General features: G+C 35.2%; 1 protein-coding gene across 2 annotated transcripts in view; it reads right to left on the bottom strand.

Annotated features, from left to right (window-relative positions):
• Window positions 1-20,260, bottom strand: part of LOC113229327 (lachesin) — a 98,801-nt gene that overhangs the window by 30,677 nt on the left and 47,864 nt on the right. For both annotated transcript variants that reach the window (XM_026462881.1, XM_026462882.1), the window contains exons 4-5: window positions 11,722-11,929; window positions 1,533-1,694 (exon numbers count right to left, since the gene is read on the bottom strand). In XM_026462881.1, coding sequence (XP_026318666.1) covers window positions 1,533-1,694; window positions 11,722-11,929 — 370 coding nt within the window. The remainder of the gene's footprint in view (window positions 1-1,532; window positions 1,695-11,721; window positions 11,930-20,260) is intronic.

Raw genomic sequence — 20,260 nt, 5'->3', positions numbered from 1 at the left:
TCTTACGTACTTGTACTTCAAGTGGATTTACCATCTTATATGGCATTTTGGTATGCAATAAAAGTATTGAGTAATGTGAAGAGCTGTGTGTTTCCAATCTATAATACTATTCAGTTATTTTGAAAAAGTAGTACGGATACGTAAAAATAAAGAAACACTATCGGTTGCTGAAAGCTCTTCACTCCGTTTACCGTATACAATATTACACAGTTCATACTGTGGGGCAACGTTACCGTTAAAGGTCGGTGAGGCCATGTTCTGTGATTAACTAATCATGAGCTCGTCCCGTCTTGTCGAGTGCTAATTGGGAGCCTTCCCACCTGCCCACAACTTTGCATCAAATTGTACCACCATGTAATTTTCAATCTAGTTTCACACACAATTAATTTGAAAATGTGATCATGCCTACATGTTAATTAGAATTTATGTTTTAAATTGTGATTGGTTGGACCATGAATGGCACGGTATGTTATTGGTTAAAACAACTCGGCGTCGTAGCTCCTATTCTAATTGTGGAGGGTGCAGGGTTTTACCAGGAACCTCAGCCAATTCAAAAGGCTTGCTGAAGCCTATCAGGAGCGACCTTGGCGCACCTAGCCAACGTCAGATGCAACCCATATTGAACTAGTTAGCTACATGGCCAAGTAAAGCTTAAACCCATTGCGTCCTCATGGGACCATGTGACTACGATAACAAAGACTGTGTTTTGGACATCTCTCTATCACAATGTCTTTTGTTTTTGTGAGTATGCATTATAACAATGTAATGATTTCTTATTTTTTATTGTGCAAGATAAAAATCTAATAGAAAAGGGCAAACACTGCTTTTACACTCCACTAAAGCAATAAAAGTCTTATGAAGTATAGAAGTATTAATATTAACAACATTAAAACGACACTGCAGCGCTAATACTGGGGTGTTAACAATGTTTTTTTATTCCGAACTAAGCGGAGAATGCTAATGGGTATTAAGTCCGCAATTTGCACAACTTATAACTCGTATTATAAAGCTTTACTAGCTAAACTGCTGTTAGTACGTTCGCACGGGGAATTTTTAATCTCTACATTCTGAACAATTTGTACCTTAGAACTCAATCGCGGTAGATATTCCGTTATTATTGAAAACATTTTTTTGTCGTTTCTAATTTATGCTTTTTGCTTGTTCTTTTTAATTTACGTTTTAGTAACATTGTCTTTGTTGCTTTAACTTTGTTACTTGTTTTTGCTTTTCCAGCATTATAAGAACATAATTTACATTAAGTTTGAAATTAATGGACTATATTTATTCATTTATCAACAATTTCAAATTTTGCCTTTCTGTAATAATCAATAACACGATTCCAAACAAATAAATTCCCTGTACTATGAGTACTAGAGCGGTGAAATAACTCCAAGACATCACCCAAACCACCTTGACAAGGACCAATCAATAAAACTTCGTTTTCCAAAAAGTGTTAACCATGTTAAATGCTGGGCCACGGAGGTAGCTAAGGCATAATAACTCCTCTAGTATTGAATAGACTTATCACTCACCTTTCTTTCTTTTGTCGACTGAGATGGGCTGCCCATCCTCCCTGCGCCACATGATCTTAGGTGCGGGGAACCCGTCGGCCTTGCACACCAAGCTGATGTTCTGATTCTCCCGCACCGCCACTGCTGACTGTGTGCTTTCTTCATCCAGGATATTTGGCGGTACTGTTGACATGATTATGCCTTAGCATTAAATTTATTGCTTTGTTTACATTATAATGTTTGAGAAGATGTCATTGACACCGTGACATCGTTTGAATCTTATTTCTAACTAGACAAACAAACTGACAACAATTGTGTGTAAAAATAATGTTAGTCTTTGATATCTAATATAACGTTTAATGGCGTACTCATCATCGTCGTCAACTTGTTATACGTTTCACTTCTGGGTCCTTTAAGACCTATAAAGACCCTTAAAGGTTTTAAATGACTCTAATGTCATTGTTATATAATATCAATCATATTAAACATTGTATAATTATATTGTGAATCAATGTGTTTGTTATGGTTTGGTACTTCAATACGTTTTCCAAGGGTTGTGAACGTTTTTCGACTATCTCCCACTTAATAGTGAAGCAACCGTTGTTCCACTAGGCTACCACCACCAATACTATATATCGTTAATGAGATATTTTCTCAAACATGCTCGGAAGTATTTGCATAGGTACTTTTAAAAAACGAACACGCAAAGTTCGTCATTCATGGACTGTGCTACTTCTGCCCGGGCAAGGCCTGCAAAGTAAGTATGAAAAACCATGATTGCCCGCTACTCTAAACTTTTAAATCTATCTACTAATAATGAATTGCGTAAACAGGCGGAAGAAAAACTCATACAGCCAACTGCCAAGTGTTCGCAATTATGAGAATTAAAAATATCTACCAGTGCCGTTTACTTAAAAAAGGCGGTAAAATAAACTATGCTTTGGTATTATTTTCTGTTTTTTCGATTGCTTGTATTTTCGTCGCGAAAATTAGTTCTAGTGACAAAAGTCAAAATACAGTAATGGATACACATTCAACTACGTCATCAGAAGTTTAGCAGACTACTATTAATTAGCGTTGAAAAATAATGTAAAATATTACTTTTAATTTTAATTAGTATTTATTTACTTTTTCTATTATACATCTTCCTCTCTTTAGTCTTTTATTATTCGTCGTAGTATTAATACAAGTACATACTCATCCAGCAATCCCTTACTTTCCGGCCTCCGTAATAATATACTATTACATCTTGATCAAACGTGTTAATATTGCTTATGTATTGAATGTATGCAATTTTTTTCAATATATTCCATTTTATTATTGTTTGAGTGTTTATGGTACACCTGAATGGATGACGGTAAAGGTAGAGTGGCCCGAGCAGATAACACAACACCTGACTATTGCATGCTAAGATGGTGGTGAACGATTGATGTTGCTCTGATTGTCACGGCTTTTTTTAATTTGGACGACAGGTCCAACTTAGCCGATTATTATTATTACAGTAACAAGTATCTTTACAGAGTATGTAGGTAAACAAAGTCGAGATCACAAGACGAAGACAATCTGAAAGAGTTTTAAAGAAACCAACAAACTTAGATTAGACTATAAACAAGGCGTAAACAGTAAAGGAGAACATTCAATTTGTACTTTCCGTAGTCAATTAATAAAAGTAACCGATAAAACACGGGGCTGGGGGTTTCAGCGCGTAAAAGTAGAAAGTCATGAAACAGACGTAAAAACAAGTAAACGTGCCGGAGCTTCCAAAAAGGACAGTGGAACACGTATTGCTGCTGAGTTCCGCACGATACTTATCTTTTATCTATTTATAAACGATTCGAGATTGAGAACAACGCATATTGCATTACATTTGTAAATGAAGCTTCATACTTCATATTCTCTTTTGATTTGGTCGTGTATTACTTATTTCAGAGTAATGGTTTCGAACGGATGTAGAAAGGAGAACGTGGTGCGGAGCATTGTTGATGGCATGAGAAGCAAACTAGCTTGCGGACGTATCTTTTCAAGATGATGATTTTAGCTACTCTTATAATTTTATTTCAGGAAGCATTTTAGCAATACGGCCAACAGCCCAAATATAACTGAGCAGGCTCGAGTCGGCAATAGCGACTACGTCACTCAACCACAGCGACGCAGTCCATCCTTCAGTGGCATAGAATGGGCAACTATCTAGCTCAGAAATGATTTGGCAGTCGTTGTCAGCGGGCCAATAGAGCATGTTTTAATTTAAATACAGGCTGTATATTTGAAAGTGAGACATATTCATGCATGTCACAGTAAATCATGTTATAACTTAACATAGACTAAAATAAAATTAGGATATGGGATAGAACAAAAAATAAATCAACAAATTTGTTTTGGAGTGTACATATGAATAAACCACATTCCCTTTACGCTTGATTTCGAGTGCATTGAGAATACTACCAAGCGAGCGCCGAGTGAGACAGCAACATTAACAATGATTTCACATCTCTTTCTCACCTACTCATTTATGTTATGATGAAAAAGCTGTTATCGAAATGATTACGGTTTAGCTTATGTTAATTATTTTTTAGTTATGAACTAGCATCGAAATGTTTTACGTACTAAAAAGATAATTAAGTTATCATTTAATAAGAATTGAGGTTTTTGGCGTAGTTAAAAACGTGAAATCAAATTATTTACAAGATTGATTTTTTAGTCATTTGCAGTTTATTTACACTCACGTGATGCGGAGCAAGTGTTCAAAATGTCCACCGTTTTCCACAATGCATAGTCTAGCACGGTATAGTAAAATTCATTTTAAATTGATCAACACAAACACATTTTGTCTCACAGTATAAAATGCTGAGATAATCCTCTCATGCAAGAACTTCGACACTGTTCACCTCGTCCGCGTAAATTCCAATTTGGGAACATTTCAATAGCTCGACTCACACTATCACCACTTATTGCGTAAAGTCGCACCATCTCAGTTAATTCGACATTAGAATAAATATCCATTTTGCAGGCGAGTTTATGTTCATTAGTTTATTATTTTTTTGGGTTCAGAATCAGGAATATAACGCACTCTATAAGTATGTCTCACTTTAAAATATACAGCCTGTATTATACGAGAATCTTGGTGAACTTACTTCGCAATCATCTTATTGGTTTTTATTACAGTTATACAGTGTGTTTTTTGGCTCATCATCATCATATCAGCCGGAAGACATCCACTGCTGGACATAGGTCTCCCCCAAAGATTGCCAGATTAGCCGGTCGGACAGTACCATTGGGGCAGAATGGGGAAATGCAAATCTATAGGAGATACAGGAAAACTGACTTAGAAAGCATTGTGATTCCTTTTTTTGTGAAAACAATTTTGGCATAGTGGTTTGGTTTGGTTGTAAAAACAAATATATTACGTGATTTAAATCCGGAAAAATAGTTTCATTTCCTAAAAATGATTATTCTCTTTTTAGTGCCGATTGACTCAGTTTTATTAAGTATTATTTCATTCTATTGGAATCGGGAGAGCAGAAGTTGGTCAAATTTAATAAAACATTTTTCATACAAAATTAATAAAATTGAATATTTTTTATGATTGACTTAGTTTCATGCAAGGATAATTTTATTGCATTGGAACAAAAAAATCAGGACAGTTGAAGTTGATGGATTTTGGTATAGGGACCTACAAGAAGGACATAGGCTACTTTTTGTTACAAAAATAAATCAAAAAGGGGGTGAAATATCGGATGAAAGTTTGTATGGAGAATCGCTCATTTCTGAAGTAAGTAGTAGTAAGCAGGCTACTCGAAGCACTTATTCTAAGCAGACGACGTCGCGAGTACCAGGTAGTTAAAATATGTCATTGTCATTTAATTGAAATTAAAATTGTATCACTCGCTTGTTCACAATAGTGGGAGTTTGTCGTCAAGAGTTATGAACCTTCCCTTGTCGATTCGAAAGAACATTTCAGAACACCTTACTGGGGTCTTACCATGAACTCTTATTACGATTCAGTTTGGGACCTATAATGAATCGTTGTGAGACAGCGCTACATGAAGTGTATTTCACCATCCCGCTTTTTTGTCGTTACGAACCTATACTCTACTGAACTGTAATAAGAGTTCATGGTGCGGCCCCTGATGTAAGATCTAGATGGAGTGGAATGGTAGCAATGGTCAAAATCAAAAATCAGAATCAAAATAATCCTTATTTCATAGGTAAGCATTATTACACTTGAAATCGTCACAATGGTTAAACGCTACCGCTCATTCGTAAGGCAGATTCCCCTGAAAAGAATGAGCAAGAAACTCTAGGGGTTGCTCTTTGTAAATAACATTTACAATATTTTTTTTATTTGAAACATCAGAGATCGAGACTACCTCCATGAGCTAAACGGGTTACTACCACGGATTTTTGTCATCCAAGTACGCAGAAATTGTATAATAACCTTTAGTGTAAAGTTTTTGTTTCACTATAGTTTTAAACCTCGTGAAAGGCAAATTTTGTATATCAACCGGAATCTTGTTATAGAAGCGTGTACATTGCCCCTTAAATGATTTTTTGACTTTGTGAAGACGACTATCAAGAAAAGCTAGTTTATTTCTATTCCTCGTGTTAATGTTATGTCTGTCACTATTTTTCATAAAGAAATTACTGTTCCTTTTAACATAAATTACATTTTCATAAATGTACTGTGGTCTGTTTTATAGTTACGTTTAACGAAGTTTTAACGTCTATGAATATCTTGAATCGAATCAGATAAACTAAAATAAAGTAATCGGGAGCCGTACACAAAGTATAAAAAAAATACTATTCATCATTATTATTTTAAGGTCATGTCGCAGTTTTAAAATAATAATGACAAGTTTTGTCATTTCCCTTATCCATTGCAAAACGACTGTTTTTGGTCGACGCAAGAATAAATATATTGAAAATAAAGAAACAATATAAACATTATGGAACCCAAAAAAGCGGTTTTATTTCCGTTTAAAAGTTGTCTGAAACTGCGGCCATATAAAAGACTAAGTGTTTCCCCGATCGCCTGTTACGTTACCACGCCCCCGCACTCGCCCCGGCTCCGGTTCCGGGTTTAACGTCCCACCAACTACCAATTTATGCCTCGCCGACCAATTGCTACATATCCGAGAGTTTACCCATCTCACTAGGCCCCAGAGATCAAGCAGTCTTATTTGAAACCTCCGCCGACGCTCACTTTCGATCATAAAAATCGATCGACACTAATATTTTTTTAACTACCAACGTGATACGACTGTACGCCAAAAACAGTAACCTCTTAAGAAATTCTAATTTGCAAGTTGGCCATTAAAGAATTGAAAGAAATTCCCAACGGATGACCCAAGGTAGTAAACCGCAATTTCGTAATGAATTCTTCAAAATTCATGTGCAGGTAATCGCTCCTAAACAATTGGCTTCCTCAGCGACAAAGAAGGCCTATTAAAACCATTGAAATGTTAAAGGAAAGTAATCAAAACTTTGTATTAACAACCGCGAATAGAATTCCGTGGAAGTGATTCTTTCGTCAATGTTTTCTCATCCTTATTAATAACTCAATACGATTTGGATTAAAGGTGAATTATGAATAAATCACCTGACGGTTTGAACAAACAAGAGTTTGCTTTTAAATTAATTATGACAACAAAATTAGAAATCGTTTTAATTATTTTTTTATTTTGAATGCAAATTGAAAGCTCGACTTTCAAGACGTACTTTGCCTGCTGTGCAGTTGCCGTGAGTAATAACTATTACGTTGCTAGCTTTGTAACTCGCAGAAGTAAACCATTGTTCACGAAGAACTTGTAATATTTCCGAGTACTTTCGAGTTTATTCCTAAGTGCTGGCACGTAATTGAATGTAGAAATACGTTTTCGAAGAATTATACAGCAAAGAAATGGAAATGGTCCCAAATAACTTGTACAGTTCCATTTACGTTCCACAAAACCCCGTTCGCTCTCTTACGTATTTTAAACTAGTCTATAACATAGTCTACAACATCAAAACATTTTAAATGGTAGTAGAGAAAATGTATTTATCCACTCGCTAATCCATTTCAAGTAGGTACAACTAATTTAAAATTTTTTAACCGACTTCAAAAAAGGAGGAGGTTCTCAATTTGACTGTATGTTTTTTTTTGTATGTGTGTTACGCGATAACTCCGGTATTTCTGAACCGATTTTCATGATTCTTTTTTTGTTGGAAAGGGGGTACTTCCATAGTGGCACCATTTCATTTTGAAGAAAATCATACACCTTTAAGGGTGGCTGTTCACGCATGAAGATTCATTTTTATAAATAGTGCCTAACTTTAATTTAGGAGCAATTATTTTAATGGTTGATTTTGCTATTTCTCCAATTCAAGGCGTTTTTCTTTCAATATAATTTTGTAGTGAGAACCCATTATTATTATCTCCAGTGTCAAGTCCTGTATAGTGGCGAACTAATAATAATTTCAATAAAACTAAGCAAATAGACGTAATTCCACATACTTTTGAGGTCGGTTTTTTAGTACTCTGTACTGAGATTATTTATTTAATATCTCTCCGTCTTTCGGCAATACTCGGGGTTCCGAATGCATCCGAAAATAAATGTTCCTAGATAGTAATAATTAAATTTATCGTACGTATTCTATTGTTGTTTTGTTTTGATTTCTATGTGAACTACATAGAGTTGTAAAACTATTTCCCTTCTAGTTTGTTATAATTATTAATACAAAAATCGAACACTCAGAAAAAATTCCTTCGATCCAGCCGGATTCGAACCAAGACGTCTTCTAGCTTATCGTGCCAGACGCTATACAAACTAAGCCACGGAACGAACCAGCGGACCTCACGAATTTTTGTATGTGCTTGCGTTGTGTCTTTGTATTTGGTTTTTTCAACGACTTTTTAGTCGTAGCGCCATCTATGAGAAATCTATGAAAGATTTATCACCCAGATAGTACCTTTACAGTTACTAGTCCTGGCGAGAGACGTCGCTATTCGCTGTGTTTTACGGAAATTGAAATTCGAAGGAATTTTTTCTGAGTGTTCGATCTTTGTATTAATAATTACAACAAACTAGTGGAGTAATTTCACAAAAAATAATTGAATATCAATTCAATAAAAATTTAAAATATTTCCCTTCTTATAATAACTTGCTCCTTAGCAATAAAGCAAACAAATTGCCAAAAATATAACTAAATAAAGTGTTCTCCTTTTATGCAAGTATAAATTAATCTTACATTTTTTTTTTGGTCTTCGAAAACGTATAACCAAAACAAAGAGTCCCAAGGAGCACACTTTATACGCCTTAAAACTGTTATATCTATAAACAGTCTTAATATGGTATAGATTTAGATAATAATTCTCTATAAATGGTTTTAAAAAAAAGAAATTGTTCTTATAGACTTATTTCACTCAATTAAAAATTTTAAAACCTTAATACCAAACAACTTATTTAAGTGTAATCTTTCTTCAGATTTACTCTTATAGTCCATGTTTTAAGTTCATCTGTAGAACAACTGATTATTTCTAGTAAAATTGTTCTATACACATCCAGTAAAGGCTATTAATACTCTAAAAACTAGTGTTCTTAAGTTTATTCTAGATATATTTAATTTATAGACATTCTGTAGTGTTTGTACCGTCTTCAGTAGATTTTATTTAAAAAATACTACAATTAGGGTTGTTACTCTATTGGACGTTGTAATGTTCATGCAAAATGGATAAAGTAAAGAATATTAAAAGATGTGGTGGAAGTGGTGAACCTTGGATATTAAGTCACATCATTCGATACAATCAGCGTTGCCAATGCCAATTGTTCAAAATCCCCAAAAATCACGGTTAAACTCCCCAAATTTGGGGAGAGCAAAGTTCATATTCCCCACAAATTCCCTAAATCTCGACTTTTTATTATTTATTAGAAATACATCGCTTAAAATATAATAAAGAATTAAGAAACTCAAAATGTAATAATCTATTACGTTTGCTGTGAACGTAAACAGAATGTAAAATGTAAAACTAATTATAAAATTAGATGACCTTAAACCGTTTATTTATTTTAGTTAGATTCAACATTAATCTGTAATCAGTTTGAAAAAAAATCATTTTTCTTTGCCTAACAAAATTAAGTAAATTGATTATTTGTTGTGCATTTGGTAACACTATGTTAATGTTAGAAACAGTCAATGAGTTTCGACCTATATTTAATATTTAATGTTGGCGAGTGGTAAGTAGTGGTGTGGAAGTACCAACTCCTCGGCTTTGTTTATCAAAAAAAGCTGATTTCGTTTTGCTTCATACCGGGGACCGGCCTAAGCGGGAGAAGGAATCGCGAACTCAACACGCACCAACTGGTAATTTTACAATTCAGAACCAAGTGCTCTAATAATAATTCTATTTAAACTGCTTGTTAATAATACAAGGGATGTGCGATATTGAAAAACACGTCGATATCGCCCATAACAGAGTTTCTAACAGTAACTATCAAACTAGCGATGCATCAGCAATTGATAGATTAAATAAAATAATAAAATGTTAGAATCCCTACATTTTCCTCACATAGCGCCAATTCCCACAAAATACCCAATCTAGTTGAAATTTCCCACAATTCGGGGAGTTCCCCACAAATTGGCAACCCTGGATACAATAGTCGTAATTAGTGCTTGAGCCGGTCATGGTCGGTCATGTTTGTCGACAAATAAATAAGAAGTGATAACAACAACTGAAATGAGCACGTAAACTACTGTACTTCAATGTCGTGTATGTGTGTTGTGCCGTCTGTCAATAGAATACATTGAAATCATTGTTTGAAATGTGGTTGGCGTGAAGAAATAACCTCAATTTTGTAATGAAAATTTTATTTCTTCCAACATAAGTTAGGTATGTCATTAAAATATTCCTTATATTTATATGACAGGGAATTTATCCACCTTTCTACTCATATATAACACATTCCATATAATTATACATTATACAGAATAACGTTTTTTTGCGACAAATTGGATTTTTTAAATTAATTTTTTTGACCTGGTGTTTTGAAAAGTTTTTTATTGCATAATACGCTCACTATGGAAGAAAAAATCGCTTAGAAACATCGCGTTTTGTAGACAATCATAAAAGCTTCATAGGAGGGAATATTCTTCTACAAGATCAACTACACTAAAGCAAGTAAAAATAATAAAATTTCTATAGATAAAGCCATACACAAAATGCCATTTTTATTTTTAAAGAATGACTATGAAGTATCCGAGAAAAATTTCTTTTCTTTTAAAAAAGTAAATCTAAGTTGAAATTAGCTTGAAGAAGCCTAGAACTTCTTGGAAATGGTTTGTTTTGTGAGTTATTTTGTATATTTAAGTTTTCTATAAATATTTAAAACCGAAAATCGATAGTTGTATTTTCATTAAGTTTATAGTTTATACATAAATATTTAAAATTTAGCAAGCGCATTACTTTTATGACAGGTTTTACATCACTTTTCACAATGTATTTAAAGTCGCACGTCAATTTGCGTTTTCTAACCGATTAAACATTGCGCGAAAAAGTCAGAAATATTATATCTAATTTCGCCTTGTTGCAATTTTGATAGTTTATATTTTGTAAGCCATTAAACTTGAAATCTATTAGTATTAAGATAATTGCATCCTATGTTTGTAACGATTTAGCATTTTGGTTTTAAAATAGCATTACTAAGAAAACTATCATAGATTATAAATTATCTAAAAACTATCTACAAGACTAAATAAAAACTGCCTACATTCTACAAATGGTCTTATAGTATTTTAGAAGGGTTACTTGAGAAAAAAGATAAGAATCACTCTTAACACTACCTACAAATATTTTCTCAAAGCACTCTTGTGATCTACTAATAAAGTTGTGCCCACTTTTACTTTAAATTATCTAGAAACCTTCTTCGAGATATCTTGAGGGAATTTAAACTCTTAAAATACTCAATCGAATTAAATTATATTAGATATCTTATTCTATTAAATATTTAGATATGGGCATGCTGCTTGGGGTTGTTGATACTGGACACACTTAATCGACTTCCATCACTTACTAGTCGATTAAGTGCGTCCAGGCTGCACCAAGCGCAAAGAGCAACTGACAGAAACCCAACGACAGACGAAACACGAAGGTTCCGAGAGATATTAAGAAAATAATTGTACCACATACACATTGCACAACATTTTAATAAGTTTAAAATTTTCACAAAAAAAAGCTTACCAACAACTTGTAGGTATCCAACTTGGCTAATCATCGGATTGGTGTTGACCTGGCACATATAGTAGCCGCGGTCCTCCTGCTGCACCTGGCTAACGTGCAGCAGCCACGTCATGGCGTTGTCGTGAGAGACGCTAAAGCGTGCCAGTCGCGTAATAACGTGCCGGTGGATCGTTAGGATCATCTGCCGATCGATATGGATCCACGCCACCTGATGGACAAAACACAGTAATATGATTCCGATTGCATGAAAATTTATCGTCATTGAAAGAAATAAAAAAACTTAGATATTATATATATGAAATATGTCTATAATACACCAGGTCGTAAACGGAGTTCTCAAGTCATAGTATTTTTGCCTAAAAGGTTATTGCAAATGGCTCTCCCGAATCCTCGCGGGAGATAGCCGGTGCGTTATTATTTATCTCCCCCATTAGTAGATACGATACCCAAGATCATAATTTATTTTCATTTCCTCTCGATCCTCGTTTATTTATACACCTAGCACATAAAATTTCATACCTAAAATAGTAACTTTGTTCTTGTTGCCGTCTTCTAATATTTATGTCTGCGGACTTAAATTATTGGACTTACTGAACTCTAGTATGAATTTAGCTTTAGCGTATCGGAAATTGAATTCCAACCACATACTGTACCGTCCCATTATGGGTGGGTTTACTTTACTGTTATCGATTTTATGTAAACCAGAGGTATGTTCTTGTATGTGGCTTCGGAACAAAGAACAGAATACGAGTAATGTATTGAAATTCGCGGAGGATCAAATACAGATCAGGAATAAAATCAGGCCGAAGTTTCATGGAAGGATATAACTGTGATCGGTTTCGATATTTCACAAAGAAATTTTATATGCACCGAAAACGCGTAAATTTGGACCGGAAAATATAAAATTGAAGCATACATGCATGAAAAACCCTGCTTTCAGCGGAAGTGGACACTTTGTTGTTAACTGAAATATCAGTGGAGGGTTCAAGGCTTCTCGTCAACGAGCACCCACTTATTAAAACTTGGGACAAACACAATTTTACATGAAGTTTAACTAGTGGTCGGAGGGTGGGCCACGCATCGCTGTTTGCTTTGACAAAGTCACGGCGGCGTTAAATCCAACGCCGCAGACGGCCGTGTCCCGTTGCCGCAGTGCGCAACAGTCAATACCTTGCATATTTTATGAGAGTTCTCAACTTTGCTCAGACGTTATCTGCTTTTGTGTACTCTGATCCGATCGTGAGGCGCACGATTTTTATTTTACATGGGCGCTGTGACTTCTCCTTCGAAACGTTTGCAGATTTGCAGGAATTGACTCCTTTATCTTCTTTTATTTATCTTTTGTACTTCCACGTAAGATGTGAGTTAGAATTTTTAGTCAAAAGTTAAACTGAAGCACGATCTTTTAAATGGAATCTATCTGTGAATATAAATCGTTCAGCTGCTACAAAACTCCGAAGTCTGTCTGAATTAGGTCACTACATTCATTAATCCAGAAATCCACCTTGACCTTTCGTAATAAAGTCTGATTTAAATGGAGCGCACAAACATAAATCAATGCACCCGGCACTATTAACAGGAATGGCGAATTTGTGATTAAGTGGCGTCATAATTTATCTAGCGTAGTTCCGGGGCGAGGGGACGATAAAGTGGTGCTGCTGGACCACGGTCTCTATTAATTCTAGTCTCTACTTTAGTACTGGCCGCTCACATTATAATTAAGTAGGTTGGCATGTACTGGTTGTGATAGATAGCTACTTGGAATTTCGGTGTAAAGTGATGGAGAAATTGATGAAAATGATAGTAATTTTGTGAAAAAATAATACATAAATATTATTTTGACAATTTCGAACCTGTCATTTGGAAGAATGGATTGCGGTACGTAGGAGGTATTCAATAACATTACTGAATCAATACAGTAACGGCTAAGTATAAATGTGTAATTATGTATCAATACAATATTATTGGGCTGGGCGGCATTTGGGAAGCTTAGCCACATCTTCAGGTCGTCAATCCCACAAAGCCTAAAAACTAAGGCAACCAGTTCGTTCTACCAGTTATTGCCTACGTAGCCGAGACATGGACATTAACAACAGGCCTCGTCCACAAATTCCAGGTCGCTCAGCGTGCGGTGGAGTGAACTATGCTTGGGGTTTCTCTGATGGACCGAATCTCTAACGAGGTCATACGTCAGACAACTAAAGTGACCGAAATAGCTCGCAAAATCAGCAAGCTTAAATGGCAGAGAGTGGCCAGGCATGTCTGCAGGAGGGTTGATCGCCGATGGAGCAGACTTGTTCTGGAAAACGTAGTGTGGGACGCCCTGCGGCAAGGTGGACGGACGACCTGAGCAAGGTGGATGCGAGCGGCACAAGATCGAGAAAGTTGAATACAAGAACACAAGATATTTATTCGCTGAAAAATGCAGTTTATAATGGTGTTATAGTATATTATTATTAGATCGTACATTTCACCAAAACTTGGCATGCGAATATTTTACACTATTCTTATTTCAATCGCGCACAGTGGTTAAATTTTACATTTTATGTTATCTATTAAAAAATCATTTATATTGTAGTAGCATTGTGTAACTAACAAATTATGTAATTTTATTTTAAATTGCCTACAATTTAGCTCTTTAACTGCATCTGGTATTTTATTAAATAATTTAGGTGCCAATATAAACATCGTTCCATTGTAAAATTCCAAGGTGGGGCGTTGTTTTGGCCGTATTTCTATTTTGTTCCTTGTTTTCCTGGGATGTCTGGTTTTCACTAGATTAAAGTTGCCGGGATTTTGTTTTGTATAAACACAGGCCTCGTAAATATACATAGATGGTAGGGTTAAAATCTTTAGTTTTCTAAAATAGGGTACCCAGCTTTCTCGCTGGCTCACACCAAACATGGCCCTAACACATTTCTTCTGGGTTTTAAACAGTGGTGTAATATGTGTTGCAGCAGCGTTCCCCCAAAGCAGCAGACCATATCGCAAACTAGAGGCTATATAGGCGTGATAAGCACAAAGAGCAGTTTTTTGTGACGTTATTCTCGTTAGATTTTTCAGGACGTATACGTATTTACTAAGTTTAGTATTTAACTTATTTATATGTGACTTCCAGCTCAAGTGATTATCAAGAGTAAGGCCCAAGAAATTTGTTTCATCAACCTGAGCTATATTTTGTGCATTGTAGGTTATAGTTAAATTTTTTGGTCGTGATTGTGGCATGTAGAATTGCATAAACTTAGTCTTGTCCAAATTTACTACGAGATTATTTAATTGTAGCCATTTTATAGTGTCACTTAGTGCATCATTTACAGTTGATTCATATTCATCAATATTAGCGCATCTCACAACCACAGAGGAATCGTCAGCAAAAAGTATCATCTTTTGTTGAACATGGTCTGGCAAGTCGTTAATATAGAGAATAAATAATAGTGGCCCTAAAATACTGCCCTGCGGTATACCGCGCTCTACAGTTCTAATATTTGATTTGGCTACTTTCTCCGTGTTTTTGTCCATGTATGTAATATGTGTCTCTTGTTGGCGATTCTCTAGGTATGATTTTATTAGATCATGTGCTGGTCCTCTCAATCCGTTGGCGTGCTCTAGGTGAGGCTTGTGTCCAGCAGTGGATGCGTGTAAGCTGATGGTAAACGATATTGTTTAACATTTCACTGTCACCGTTATAGTGACATTTTTAGATTAATAGATAGATAGAAATAATTTATTCTGTATAAAACACAGTATACACACATTACATTACTAAAAAAATATATAACAGTTCGCGACCATAAAATTAGCATATATTAATTTAATTAGACCATAAAGCAAAATTGAAACCACAGCATGACTCAATACAAACTATTTAACAATTTACGAGAATGGAAGAAAAGAAAAAAAGAAAAATAAAACGGTAGAAAACTTAATTTAATAATTAAAGTTACGAATAATAATTAAGAAAACTGGCAGAGTGTGCGCTGTGCCGTTACAGAATAAGTCATCCACTCAGTCCATCTCACTGAAGGTTCTACGTCGATCTTTTTCAGTGGATCCGGTAACAGAAATATGTATGGCCCATGTCTTAAGTATTATCAATTTTTATAAAGGCTTGAGAGTTTGAGAGTTTAAATTCGCGTTCAGCAAGGGAATAATATAGTAAGTTGTACTAAAATGCACCTGCGAGCAGTTGTCCAACACAACAATAAATTGCAACAAATTGCTCTCTACCATACCTCACATGTAAGTGACTTAGAAGCAGGCATGACAAATGGTTTTCACAACTCGAGCAAAATATTTGTAAAATATTTTCAGACTCGGGGCGTAATGCATATCCACAAACTGCGCTGGCATGTGGAAAATTCAAAATTCATTTGAAATACGTTATTCTTTATTTACAGTCTTCTAGGAGCGACTTACGAACAATATGTCTGTATAAGATCCCTTCTCACGATTGTAAACTCGCAGTAAAATATTGGCGGCCGGCGCGGGCCGGCGCGCGGTGCGAACTTTTAACGCAACAAACACAAAGACAAAACACAAACAAAAATATCCGTTACGGATCCACTTCAGTAATACAAATAATCTCTCATAAACTCGTAATCCCTCACTTAATCACCTCGCAAATGGCACGTGAGCAAACACACAAAGAAGCATAACTCTGAAACTTGCCTCTCAGAGTCGCGCAAAGCCCCCTTAAGCCTCTTTGCCCCCTTTTTATTTCCCCACCACATACTTAACGGCAATTCCGAGTAAACCGCCGCTTTATCCGAGTACCTCAACTTGGGCCGAGGCTCGGCGATGCGCATTTGTTTAACTTTGTTATTCTTAATTTAACAGCGCCTGTTGTTTTTAAAAAACATTTTCAGTTGTGAACAGCTTAACAACAAGACCACGAGTCGCGTTCTTGTTTTTTGAACGAGCGCGAGTGTTGTGCGCTTAACCTGTGTAACGTAACAGCATGAGCGGAACTAATTTAGAATTTTAGAGCACAGCGAGTGATTCGTCGTGCACTTTTTTGTTATTCTCTTGCTCGCCTTATTCCGACGGAAACTTCGTTATTTGGTGGACCTGTTCTATAGAAGTAATTGTGTAAGAAGATAAAAAAAATATCGTGAAATAACATTTTCTAAAACCTTACAATAAGTTACAAGATTTCGTCCTAAAGTGCTCCTTTATTTTATTCTCACAGACAATATCATATTTAATCGCCACCAGACTGTTATTTTAGTGAAAGCACTCGATTTGGCTAGGCTCGTTCCGGGTTCGCCTCCATATGTCTTCGGTTTATCTGGCTCTGCCTTGGCTCTGCTAGATAAAAAGTCCACTCCGGGGCTTGGTCGGCGCACTTATCTAAAATACTGTCTCTTATTTTAAAGCGAAGTCTTTATGAATAACATAAAGTATATTTCTTATTCTTTGCATGTGATTTTTGGTCCATAAAAGATGTTTCAATGCTTAAAATACAAAAAGGAGTGTTTCGATGGTTTAGTCGTGTAGAAAGAATGGATGTTAATAGACTGACGGCACAAATGTTATAAAAGAATGTGGTTGGAAACGTGTAGTAGGTGGAGTTTCATAGTCCCGCCTACGCCAGTGGTAGGTAAGCGTGATGGTATGAATGAATGTGGTTGTTGAAGATTGTTATTTGGCTTTTTTGTTATTGTAAAATATTATGTTGTACTAAACGGAAATTCATACAATATTCTTTGTTATCGTTTAACAACTGAAAGTTTGCTGCCTAATAACCCAAAAAGTACACAGTTTATGATTTGTTTGGAAGCAACAAAGAATTAGTTGTGAACAGGGAGTTATTTTCATGTCGCTTGAAGTTGCTATAAGCAAGTTAGCAGTGCCCCGCGGCGACAACAACCGACAACGCCAGAAAAGCAGGCACATACAGTAGTACAACTTTCTGAGTACTGTTCACGACGTTTGTGTCACTCGATGTTTAATTAAATTCTCAAAAATAACTGGTATTATTATTTTTCAAATATACACTGTTTTTTTTTAAATTACAGTCGTAAGAAGATTTATTTCGGCAAACTTAGATGTAAATACTATAAAATCACAAATACAGTTACGATGTGGTTATAATAGACCTTAAGTAAACCGTACCACAGGGGTAAGTGGGTACATATCGACTCCCATATATGCCCATAGTTCCATAGTTTTCAGACAGCTGTCCCACAAAGGTACTAGTAGTGAGGTATCGCTCTAGATTTCTAATCCAATACAATTCATAAAACATCTCACCAGTCTTGAACTAATTGCTTGACATGACTTATTTTCGAATACAAGTAATGCCATCTATTGGTAGCGCCTGATACTAAATACGTAGTAGTGGCATAATTTATGTTGATAAGTGACTGGCTGGTTATAACACCCAAAAATGATCAGATATAAATAATTATTTAGTTTAGACGTCATTTAGGTACGTACCACTTTCTATTCAGCATATTATTATGGTGAAGTTGCTATACTTGTCTTTCGCAGACTAGAGGCGTGTGGGGATACCCCGTACAATTGCACGAGGCAAAAGATAATAACATTTGTTTTAACTTTTTGGCATTTCAGAACCACATTCGGAACCAACGTTTACAAATTTAGTTCAAATTGTTATACTTAGGTTGTAATTAAAGTTAGGGCTTCATTTTTATTGTTTTTATTTTACTCGGTCTTACGGGAAGTAAGAAAATTGTACATCTATTTTTATTACGCCAAAAGCAACCAGTCGTAAATTCGTTTAGGGCTATATTAGGTGATGCTACACTTCCAATAAATACTGGTCCGATTCAGTGTGTCTTTTTGTCCATTAGGCACCCAACATCCGATTTCCAGGCAGAGCGGTAATAACAGAGTAGTTACGACTATAGCGTAATTGCGACTCAATATTAAAAGTAATAAGTAATAAAAAAATTGATCTACAAATAGTAAAAAAGAAACAGAGCTGGTGATGATAAAGGGAGTAAAATCGACAATCGAATAGTGGTCAAGAAGTGGTTAAAGTGTGAGATATCTTGCAGCGAGATGGATAGACGACATGGTCAAAATCACGAGCCGTAGACGGGTGAGACTAGCGCAAGTTCGTGATAGAAGACACAACCTATGGAAGGTTGCACACCGAATGAAGTCGAGTTGTGGATGATGATGATAAAAAATATATATTCCATTTCTAGAGTCGTAGTAATATGGAGACATATTGTTTGTGCTACAAATAAATGCAATAAGGTGCTGTCTAAATTATTCCAAGTTCCCGGCCGACGTCACTCTTGTGTACCAAATTTAGCGCGAAGAAGCTGCCGAGAACAAAGCGTCTAATCAGAGCCAGGCCGCAAGCCGCTAAGTGCATAAACTTCTCGCGAGATATGAATAAACTGTCAAATTGCCTCCCCTCTAGTAATTAAACGGGGGGAAACAAGAGACTGAGTCACTCCTCGTATTTAGTGTACCAAATTCAGCATATCATGTTTAGAAATATTAACATTTAATGATTTTAAATTGAAAAGTAATATTTATTTATTTCAATATTGCACATGTACGGTAAAAAAGGTCTTATAATAAAATTTGGTATGCTACATATGTACATGACCAAGTCAGGGTGTAGCAAGGAGACTTAAAAACTAATTATTAAATTGTTATTCTTCATACTTATTTAATAAAAGAGATCGATGTGAGCTTTCCGTGAGTTGTGACTTATTTTTCAATTAAAAATCCATTTAAAGAATGTATGGTTTTGAGGATGAGAATTGCTTTAGTTTATTTTTAAAGGTGTTAATATTTTTTTTTTAAATAATATTGAAATTTTAATATATTATTATATTAAATTCGATCTGTACAATGGACTGCGTCTGTATATTTCTAATTTAGGTTGATAGAGGAGCAAGTTATACTGGCGACGAGGGTTTTTTACTAAATTCAAAATATGTTGGTTGCTTACGGGTAAATAATGCTACTTCTATGATGTAAAGTGATGTGAGTGTTAAAATGTTATCTTTAATAAAGTGTGGTCTACAACTTTCATGGATATTTACAACAATACGGAGACTTTTTTTGTACTTTTCGGGGAAACTGACAAAATAAAAGAAAATGCACCAAATAAAAACTATATATCAAATTATATAAATAATTATAAATATTATCAACTTTCATATCAAATAAATATTTGTTATATTTAGCACCAGCCAAATAAGCCTTAGGCCACATGTGCGTTCTTTTTCATAAATATACTTTGTCACTCTCAAAATTGTTATTATTCGATTTACGTCATTTTATTACGAAGGTGTGATTTATATAACTAATTGAAGACTGCTCAAGACCGTTCAGTTTTAATTTTAATGTGCGTTACATTAGAAAGGTTACTTTAAAAATCTAGATGTTTTTCTTTGTATTTCAGCAAATGAGTAGGTTATAATTGTTTAAACTAGACAGGACCTGGAACATTAACAGGGAGTTGAAGAAAACTTTTTCGAATTGAATGTATTGTTTACTTTATCAATGCTAAACTAAAGGCAGGTTGGTACGCAACAGAGCATGGAAGTTC

This window comes from Hyposmocoma kahamanoa, unplaced genomic scaffold, assembly GCF_003589595.1.
Source record: "Hyposmocoma kahamanoa isolate Upper Pololo Valley unplaced genomic scaffold, ASM358959v1 303, whole genome shotgun sequence".
NCBI classification, from domain to species: Eukaryota; Metazoa; Arthropoda; class Insecta; order Lepidoptera; family Cosmopterigidae; genus Hyposmocoma; species Hyposmocoma kahamanoa.
Note: the sequence above shows the minus strand (reverse complement) of the source record. Positions and strands in the feature narration are given on the sequence as shown.